At 40.2% G+C, this 11,134-nt stretch overlaps 1 protein-coding gene across 1 annotated transcript; it reads right to left on the bottom strand.

The window, feature by feature from the left end:
• Nucleotides 1-3,084: 3,084 nt before the first annotated feature.
• On the bottom strand, nt 3,085-4,299 carry LOC140058193 (baculoviral IAP repeat-containing protein 8-like). Its single transcript, XM_072103757.1, has one exon. It carries the CDS (start codon nt 4,297-4,299, stop codon nt 3,085-3,087), a length of 1,215 nt encoding a protein of 404 aa, XP_071959858.1.
• Between the last annotated feature and the right edge of the window lie 6,835 nt (nt 4,300-11,134).

An 11,134-nucleotide genomic window follows, 5' to 3' on the forward strand; every position in this document is an offset into this window, starting at 1 on the left:
AAATGACAGACGACTATAATGAGATCAATGAGAGAGAGTGTAACTTTTATTCAAAGCATGCTGGGAACTCCTGACTGTGACGTCATACACACATATATTTGATATAGATAGATATGTGACATCTTCCTTTTTCTTAAACATTAACAACAATCGTAATCAAAATATCAAACTCTTGATGAAACAATTAAACTATGATAATGTAAACATTTGGGTATAATAAAACATGGATATCTGGCAGAGAAATTATGAACAATGAGTCTTTTAATTAGTATTTGTCCATTATGAAGTCATCGAAACGTTTGGGTACACGTCTATTTCGCTTTGGTCTGGTGATTACTACCTCTTCCTTTTGAGGATCAGGTGTCTTCGGCGGAGTTTCGATAGGAGTTTCATCCACTTCTCCTTCAACATTAATATCTTCTTCATGTGATTGATTTAATTGTCGGCGATTGCGTCTGTACACTTGTCCGTTTTGCGTAGCGACCATATATGATCTCGGGGTAACATGTTCAGATAACACTTTCGCGGGGACCCATTCTCGGCCTTTGTTGAGACGGACTATCTCGTTTCCTTTCAGTGATTGTAGCGTTCGCGTTCCACGATTGTAATATTCCGCCTGTTTGTCTTGTCTAACGATCAACGAATTATGTGCGTCTGGAATCAGTGTAGGCTTAAGTTGCTCGCGTGCGATAGGAATTCGTGTTCTAAGCCTTCTGTTCATCAGCAACTGTGCTGGAGATTTGCCGATACCTCCCAATGGCGCATCTCGATAAGCGAGTAAAGCTAAATGAAAGTCTCCGTGAAAGTCATCAGCGGCTTTTCTTAACAATTGCTTGACTGTCTGTATGCACCGTTCAGCTTGACCATTGCTTTTTGCATAGTTGGGGCTCGATGTGATTAGTTCTATCCCCCATGATTTAGCGAACTTTTTCATTTAAAAACTTGCGAAAGGCATTTTGTCGCTTACAAATGTTGCTGGAATGCCATGTCTCGCGAAAATCGTTTTTAGCCTGCCGATTACTTCTTTGGCAGTTTTGTTGCGTAGCGTGACGATCCACAACAACCGATGGATTGTCTCGAATTCCATAAATTCTTCCCGCGTGATTCAGGTTATTTGTAGACGTGTGCATCGGAATGCTCTTGAACTTTCCCCATAACAGTGTCTGATGAAATTGATAATTCAATGACGTTTTTGTTCGTACGTTGAAATTTCCTCTCGTCGTAATGTTTGTCGAGCCGGTGGATGCAAACGACAAGGCGGTGGATCCTCGACATAACGGCGATTGAAATTCTACCATGTCGTCTTGTAATTTGGTTCCTCGCATGTGTATGGAATGTGTCTTTTCACGTTTGTCGTACGCGTATCGATGAGCAATGTTCTGCGACGACACCACGTTCACTAGGAAGAAATTGATGGCAGCTGTTTTACACGTAGATTCGACTTGGACGTGCACCATGAGTTTTCTCGTATAGGCGTGTGTATCGATTTTATTTTGTTTCCTAACATCTCTTTGAAAACCCTATCGGTGACCGTTTGCTGCTTCACTCCAAGAGGAAGAATGATTGACGAATCCTTTTCAATCTCGACAACTACATGACCGTCTGTCGTTTGTCGATGCGTTGGAAACAATGACACCAAGAATCGAAGTTCTCTGTCGTTGTAAACTCTAAACTCTACCGACGACGACGATGACGATGATGACGAAGGTTTTCGATACAGATTCAATGCTGATCGAACAAACACGACCGCCAACGTGCCGTCTGCGTTGTCAATCAACAGGTTCATATGATCAACTGTTATGTTTTCGCCACTTTCTTGAAACACCACATCTCCAACTAGCGTTTGAAAGTCTCTGTAAAACAAATGAACGACATTCTGTGCAACCATCTTCACCGATAACATGTCCATAGATTCGATGTTGGTGCGCTGTGATTGAACGTCGTTCTTCAACACTAGAAAGGACTTTCTGTTCTCCGGTATTGGATTTAAATTGTCAACAAGCCGATCGATAAAACGTTCACCGAGAACACTTCGATATCGATCCAGTATAGGCAGTTCATCGGACGGCTGGCATTCCAGAGCCTTACATATGTTCATGTCAGAGTTTACGTACGTGTACCAGTAAGCCGTTTCGAATTTTGTCATACCACCTCTTATCTTCACAAATTGTCTGCAGAGGCCGACAAGAGTGTGTAATATCTTCGACTTTTGCCCAGTGTCTCCAAGTCTTTTCATGTCTGTGTATTGCACCTCGTCAAATTGTTGGCATTCGTTGTACATTGTGGCCGTCACCACGGTCATTGCGGCAGAAAACACGTCCGATTCACTATTCAGCAGTTTCACCACTCTGTCTGTCATCACGTGACTGATATCTCGATACCCTATGGACACTAGTCTGTCTACGCTGCGCACTCCTCCGAATCCAGTGTCAACGTCCATTGTGTAGATCGGCATGTCCGATGGTATGTACGCGGAGGCTATCGATTCTTCGTGAACGCATCCAACACCTCCAAATAAGCCGACCTTTTTGCTCGATTCAAATTCGATCATTTTTCGACGATGTACTTCGGCCGAACCGAAATCAATAAACTTGAATCGACCCTGCCGTCTGTTGTACGTCACATTCCTGATGGTTATGTCGTTATGTGCGACTCCTATCTTGTCCAGAAAAGCAAGCCCCTCGCCAACATGTCGATAAAGTGTAAGCACGCACGGCAACATTTGCATTGTCATCCGTATTGTAAACAAGTCAAAACCTTCGTTTGTCATGCGCAGACATTGAGTCACTCCTGAATCGACGACTGCCTGACATATTTGCGGCGTGTACCGTTTCAATCTGTCAAAGTAGTTTGCGTAAGCTAAAATGAAAGTTTCCTTGTTGAATGTTAAACGTACTCGTGCATCGCTGCTATTCTGATTGCCACAATGTAATTTTTCAACTAAACCAGACTCTATGGAATGGACAACGCCAAACGAACCTCGGCTGTTCACAGTCACCAACGGATCGATTGTATTATCCAATTTGCCAAACGATAAAATCTTCTTTTGACCGTGCATTGCCGTCGTGTGCGTCAATCGAATGATTAAGAGAGAATGGCTTTCTGACGTTTATCTATTTTACCTCGACAAATCGGACACAAAAGCAAACTGTTTGAACACGACCAGCAGGCGACCAAATGCGAACATGGAATGAAAAGAACACAAACGTCAGCGTCCATGCATATCTTACATGTTTTTTTTTCGCGTAAATCGCGCACAACAGATTGCACATCTTCTTCTTCCTCCACTTCTTCCTCTTCTACCACTGTTGGTTTATCGTTCACTGGAATCGTGACAGCGTTCAGAAGCTCAAGGGTAGACGTAAAGTTTCCACCGGTTCTCTTCACGTGATCGTTTACAGTAGTCGATACATGTTGCATGTCAAAACCCATTTCTAAAACTTTCACAACGATTTCAGAGCGCATTGCAATATCAAACGGACTTTTTGACGAAATAAGAGCCGTCTCGATGAAAGGAAAACCATTTTCGATTCTCAACCAATTGCAGAACGGAAACCACTTTGCATGCTCGATCCAAGGATTATCGTCTAATTGCCAGTCTTTCAGTCCACCGCCGCAATGGAAACACATTGCCTGGTCCCGATTGATTGCAAAGAATCCGGCCTCAGCTATTCCGTTCGGCGTATGATCGGTAGCCCATACTGTAGTAAACGTCATTTTTCGAACATTCAAAAGAGCGTACTGTGGATGCATTGCCCGTTGCCTATTGTTGGTGGTGGTGGTGGTGGTGGTGGGGGTCGCCACGGTGGCCGCGGTGGATAACATGAACTTGCACAACGGGAAATGTTTTCTATGCTTTTCGTCGACATTCACTCCTCTTTTCCATCGCTCAAGTAAACCGTTGCAAGAGAAGCATTCGACTACGTCACAGCATGACCTGTAATAAAATCCAGACTTTGCTAAAGTGCACGCCGATACGATGTGTCCAAATGGCCAGTTTTTAAAAGTCGACAATCTGACCATATGCGAGTTTGAGTCGACCAAATGTGTTTTACTGCCGATTAAAGGACTACTGTTACCACATGACATCAGTTTGCAAAACGGGAAGTGTTTCTTGTGCTCTGTATCGGCATCTGCTCCGGCGTTCCATCTCGAAAGTTTACCGTGACAACGGTAACATTCTACCCGGTCTTCTTGCCCCGTATAAAAGAAGCCCGACATTGCTAACGATGTAGGCGATATCACGTGTCCCGCAATCCAAAACTCATACGTGGCCAATCGTCTTTCATAACATTCCATCGCGCCTGTATGCACTATTTTATTCATTTCTGTCTGTGTGCGCGAGCGGGTGTGTGTGTGTGTGTGTGTGTGTGGCCCGAAGAGTATATATTATAGCAATTTGTAAATTCAGATTCACCACACACGATGGAGGATTCGATCGCAAAAGAAATGAACACTGTTGTGGAAAATCTGAAATCGATATATTTTAAACAATTCTCTGATATTTTGAATACGATGATTAGAAACGGATGCAACGGATGTATTCACGAGCATCCTTCTCAGATCGAACATGATCTATGTTTGATGGCTCCGGATAGAGAGAATATAGAACGTTTCTTTGACAACATTGTTATCGATAAAGAGGTACTGTTCATAGAATGGTGTCATCAAAATGCTGATTTTCTGGAAAGTTGCTCTAATGTCAACGCCTGGTTCGAAGTTCTATTGTCGGAAATAAAAGATAGCAACAATTTAATCGATCAAATATACCGTTATAGATTAATTTAATTTCTCTTGCGCCGGTATTTTCTTCGGTAGATTTAATATGAATTTTTACTCGACATACAACTTGTAATATAGAAACAACTGAATGTATTCTCCTTCATTCATAAGCAAGTCAAACACGAGTGTAGGTGCAGAATTTTTTCATCCAATGATCTGGTGAAAACGACCGCAGAGAAGGTTATGCCTAAGTCAGATGATTTGTTACAGGACGAAAACGCTTCGTTGAAGAAAAGTGTAAAATGTATACACCTTCTAGAACAGTTGTTGAAAGACCGTGATAAATCGTTGAACCACTTAGAGAAGACGGTAAAAAACTATAAATTATGTATTGAACATCTACAATGGCGCTTACACAAACACAACTTGGACTCATCAGTTGATTTGAAAGAACATGAAATATTCGAGCCTGGTCACGATAAACAGATTTTAATAAGCTTGTTGAATGACGCTATACGATATAAAAGATTGCTTGACGAGAAGTTTAGCTCCGAAGAGGTAAGACGAAACTAAGTGTGAGAATATTTGTCATGAATTCGTTAAAATTATCATAGTGGTGTGAGTGTGTGATTTATTATTATTATTTTTTAATGTTCAGGTTGCCGAAGCAAAAGAAACCATTTCTGTTCTTGAGAAAGAAGTTAGTAAGCTGTGTGTACAGTTGAAACGGAAAGAGAACGAACTCATTGTTGTTTTAACTAAAATGAGATCCTCATACGACGAGAAAGATGTAGTAATTAGTAAGTTAAAATGTCAGCTACGAGATTATTTTACACAGCGTAACAATGATGACGCTGTTCGTGACACGTTGAGCTCCGAAATAAGAACATTAAAATCAAATACTGAACAGTTTGTTGAAGAGAAAAAGAAGATAACAAATGAACTAAAAGCATATGCGCAAAGAGAGAAGGTATGGGTACAGGAAAGAAATATGTGTTTTGCTCACGCTAGAATTTTACATTCAGAATCAAAGTTCGAAGATGAATGTAAAACGTTGCAAGAACAGGTTCGAAATTTAAGTCGTGAAAATACAGATTTATGTAGGCAATTAAAAGAGATAATTGTTATGAACACTCGCTGGCAAAAGTACTCTGAACAAAGAGAAGCACACGTTGTGCAGTTGAAACAACAATTGAAAGTATCTGAAAACAAAGTTTTCAAGAATCATTGCCTTATTTCTGAACTTGAGCGGATGGAAAAAGAGAAACGAAAAAAAGAAATCGATACTGCTGTTCTTAGTTTGGCAACAGATTTGGGAAAGACATGCGAATTGAATTGACTAAACACAATAACAGACTTGATGAAATAATTGGTCAATATCAAGAGACGTATGCGTCACTTCAACAATCTTACTTACCTTCTTCTAATACTCCCGATATTCTTGAATTAGTTTGTGATGATGATGATTAAGCAGCTGTAGAAGACGGTAATTTGGATGAATTATTACAATGTCCTCGTTTTCTGAAAGAGTTTAATATCATAGAACATGTTCAGTTAGTTGATCATTTAGATACATGTGATGTTGATGAATACAATAATTCTATCTTATAAAATCTGTGCTGTTTTTGTTTTTGTTTTTTTGTTTCTTGCTAACAATCATTAATCAATAATAAAAGAAATTAACAGAATCTATAGTACGATCTATTCAATAACAATAAAGTGCATTTGGTAATCTAGACGGGTATATATGCTTTTAATATAAATGATGGCGTGTTTTTCTCTAACACGATGTTCTCAATAAAGGAATAATAAATTGATAATAAAGTGTGTATTTTGTAAACTAAACAGTATACAGAATTAAAAGTGTATTCGAAGTTATACTAAACGTAGAAGACGGCGTGTTTGTTCTCGATAAAGGGATAATGAATTAAACGGCGTATAGTACTAATATTGTAGTCCTGATAACGAAGAAAATAAGTATTGCGCCCTCTATTGACAGATAATATGACTATTATTATTATATCGTGACAGACAATATACTGTTTTTTTTAAACGGGTATAATATTCTTTTATTATAGAAGACGGCGTGATGTTCTGTAACGCGATGTTGTCGATAAAGGGATAATGAATTGATAAAGGGATAATGAATTGATAATATTGAGTGAGAAGTATAAGGAAAGATCTAGAAGGTTATGAACATATTTTGTATAACGGGATGTATGTTCTCTCTTGTGTGTGTAAACTGAATGCTTAAACATTGATGCACACTGTCATTGAGGTCGAAGTAATCAAAGGCTGTTTTCTAATTGTTGATAATCTATTGAATTCGAAAGTAATCTATTGAATTCGGAAGTGATTTGTTGAAATCGGGTCATATCTTAATTGCCTTGAAAGAAATATAAAGCAAGTTACATATTTTTGGAAAGCTTAGAGAGTATAAACGTGTACTGCCCTTGGTGAAGAAAGTCTTGAAGATGAGTTTTTCATAAATTTTTAATGTCCCAATGTATTATGTACATCGAACGAATACCCATTGAAAAGTTAAACAATCAAATGCTTTGACTTCTTACCGAAGTAAAAAAAAGATTTTAATTGATTTACTCATCATACAACATGCGACGAATGCATGACATGTTATGCCTCTTCAGTTCTCTTTTTGTTGTAAACTGAATGTTTAAATATTGACGCGCGCTGTCATTGGCGTCGATGTAAAGCTTTTATTTTTCTAAAACATTATCGACCGAACGCTATGCGTACTATCACATGTTGAATGCTTTAACAATAAATGGGCACTGTCCTTGAGAGGGAGGTCTTGAATATGAGTTTTTCATAACACAAAGTTTATTCGAGTTTATAATAACGGACTTTCTATTTAGAAACAAATGAGAGAAGATTTGTTAATTGCGTAATACTTTTATTGATTTTTACTTTACCTATATAAAATACAATGTAAACAAAACTAATGCCCATGATTCAGTGACAACAAAGTATTGCACCCTATATCTATAATTTATAAAATCCAATTCAATCAATTCACGTTTTATTTCAGAACAAAGTCCATATCATAACACACAACAATATTCAATAAATTAATGTAAGTAAGTAAAAAAAAATATATAAAACAAGTCGCACATAAAAAATGCCGTCGGAAAACCGTCGGTTTTAAATTATTAGTGAAAAAACATTTTAATGGCTATACTGTTACGTAAAAAGTATACATGAAATTATGTATACAGAAGTTCAATCCATTTTCTGTGCAATTACTACTACTACTACTACTACTACTAATTTATTTTAAAAAAAATAAAAAAAATCATCTACATGGTCGTTTCGCAGATGAAACTTCTTCTTCATCATCGGCCACCACCACCGTATTGTATTCGGATCTGAATTTTTCGACGCTTACTATGAGCGGTACGTCGTCGTTGACTTTCACATACATTCGGCGTATTCCATCGTGTAATTTTAATTTAGCGTTGGTGCCGAATGAATTCGACAAATGTTTAATGTCCTCGTCGCTGAACACGCAGAATTCTACTGTAGTTGCAATATATTGACTCAGTCTGAGAGCCGACATGAGAAACGACATGATCAGTTTCCGATCGTTTGACATGATGTGCATATGTTCCACCACCACAACGTTTTGATTCGGGCTTTCGTTGCCAAATTTGATGTCTCCAATCGAAATGTCATGTTCGTGTACTAGATACACCAATCTATCTTCAACGCGTTTCAACGAAAACTGTTTACCGCCAAACAATACAGTTGAGTCGTGTTGTTTTGAAGCCGCCTTTTCTAGTTTCGATACACTTCGACGTTCCGGTACAGGGTTCAAACATTCTTTTAAAGCGTCCGTAAACTCGACTCCCAAGAACGGACTGAATCTATCGATGTATGAATTGTATTTCTTGCTGCTGGAACAATGCGACAGTGAAAATGCGTCGGTCAGTGATCTATCCGGATTCACGTGCGTGTACCAAAACTGGAGATCACGTTCGTTCATCGGACCACGTAGTTCTACCGAATGTCTACACACCTTAATCAAATTGTTGTACGCAAATTTGTCCTTTTTTAAATCGCAATAGTCGCTTTGCGTCTCAAACTTATTCCGATTGTTGTCATCATAAAACATTAAAGCCACACTCATCGAGGCGCTGTAAACGTCCGAATTTCGACGCAACATCTTCACTCGTCTGTCTGACATCACATGACTTATGTCCCTGAAAGGTATCCTTGTCAGTTTCTCCTCACTCCTGACGCACGAATATTTTGGTTCGGTGTCGGAAAAGCGTAGTCGACTTCCCGGTGGCAAGTACTTTGACGCCATGGAACCGGTTCGAACGATACCCAAACACCGATGGCCATGTCTCTCTTTCACAGAAACGCCAAACGTGCTTGCACCGTGCTTTGTAAACTCGGCAGAACCAAAGTCTATTATACGAAATCGATTATCTAATCGACTATACGCCACGTTCTCGATTGTTATGTCGCTGTGAACCACACCTGCGTTTTCGAGAAACGTCAACGCTTTGCAAACATGTAACGAAAGCGTTTTCACGCAAGGCAGAAGCTTGTAACAATAGCGTAGCCTGTACAGATTACATCCTTCGTTTCTCATCGTGATTGATATTGCGATGTTACGCCGATAAGAAACTTCGAGCAGACGAGGCGTACACATTCGAGCCGCGTCCGTTTGTTTTAAGTGTGCAAGAACCAAAACTTCCTTGTTTCCCGACAAGTTCACGTCTTCATGCTCGAGCGTAGACGTGCGGCTGGCCGTGAAATCATACAATGTCTTTATCACAACGTGCACGTTTTCTTTAGCTGTCTTCACTTCGCCATGTTTCTCACTTTCTTGAATTCGAATAGCGCCGTACTTGCCGTTTACAGCCGGTAAACTTTCATACTTTCTCGTTGTTATTTGCGTCTTGTACAGGGGTAGAAATTCAGCCATAGCAGCAGCACAATGTCGGCGATTTACAGATGGCAAGACACAAATTCAAAGAAATTGTACGCGGCACTGATCGTTGAACGTAAATGGATAATACTGGAACGTTTCTCCCCTAGTGATGAATGGAGTCCACCGTTGCCTACACTCGACGTTACACCGGACACATTGGAAATCGAAATGATAACAAAGCCAAGCTGGAACGGTGTTGTGTTCAGGGACTATAATCCACATCCGTTGCGTGAGCGAGGAGTCGCAATGAGACCGACGCTAAATTTAGCTTCGAATCTGTCGATGGCGCAGATATCCCAATGGCCAACGCATGTCGGTAAGTTCACCGATACCCATATGACGTACGAGAAGAGAACTGATGTTCTTGTGATTAACGGCTGTAGGGTAAACAGATCATATCCGACAATTTCGAGAATCATCAATCATCATCTTCACCACCACCACCCCAATGTGAAAACTAAAAACAAAAGTCGACTCATCACGCATATTACACCACCACCACCATCACCACCACCACCATCATCATCATCATCATCAGAAGACTTTATGCACACGCCTCGAATGTTGAAGCTGTTCACGTCGATGACAAGCGATCCGAACGTAGCTCTATTGGCACTCTCATTTGAGCTGTTCACCGCGTCTACCAAAAATGTGCACGCGCTACGACGGCTGCTCTCGAACATATGCGAGAGAACATCGGCATCAGATCACATACTGACGCAATCGAAACAGTTTTGGTTTCATATGCGATCGCATGGAATCAATCAACACAACTGGCATTCAAAATCTCCATCCAATGTCGTTGCAAAGGCGAGAGAGTATCATCGTCCGCCAGTACAAGACGAATTGATTCTGGCCAGCGTTCTGTTGTGGGAAATGGCCACGTTTGCGCGTGGTAGACGTACCCCGTTCACTTTTGAAGCAGTAAAGATGCAGTGTTATTTGAACGAAGCGCGTGTTGCTGCTGCTGCTGCTGTTGAAGAAGAAGAAATCCTACGCAGAGCGTTGAATGAAGTCGCCAAGAAAAGAGAACGCACGACGTTCGCGTTAGAAGCTGAGAAGATGGGTCTAGAGAACTACGCAGTTATGAACGGTGTCTACATCGATCTTGAAACAGTTTTGTTCAATCTTCCAAAATTACGCGCTACTCTCTACAAAGAAATCGGAAAAAGATTGTTACTGTTTGAGGATTTTGAAACGACGATTCAATGTCTGTGCCTGGACGTGCTTCGACAAGCTTCTTCCTTCTTGAGCAGTTTCGAACTCATCAAATCCATCGCTCCTTTGTATCCAAAAAAACGCAGACGAATCACACAGAAACGCATCGAAGGAATCGACAGGTTTCTTACGAATTTTGAGCGACGCGTTGACGGCAAACGAAGAAAACGTTTTGTCAAGTACCTGCAAACTTGGATTCCGAAATTTCCTGTTCCGGAACACGACGGTTACGCC

The sequence above is a fragment of the Antedon mediterranea genome, chromosome 9, assembly GCF_964355755.1.
Source record: "Antedon mediterranea chromosome 9, ecAntMedi1.1, whole genome shotgun sequence".
Classification (NCBI taxonomy): Eukaryota; Metazoa; Echinodermata; class Crinoidea; order Comatulida; family Antedonidae; genus Antedon; species Antedon mediterranea.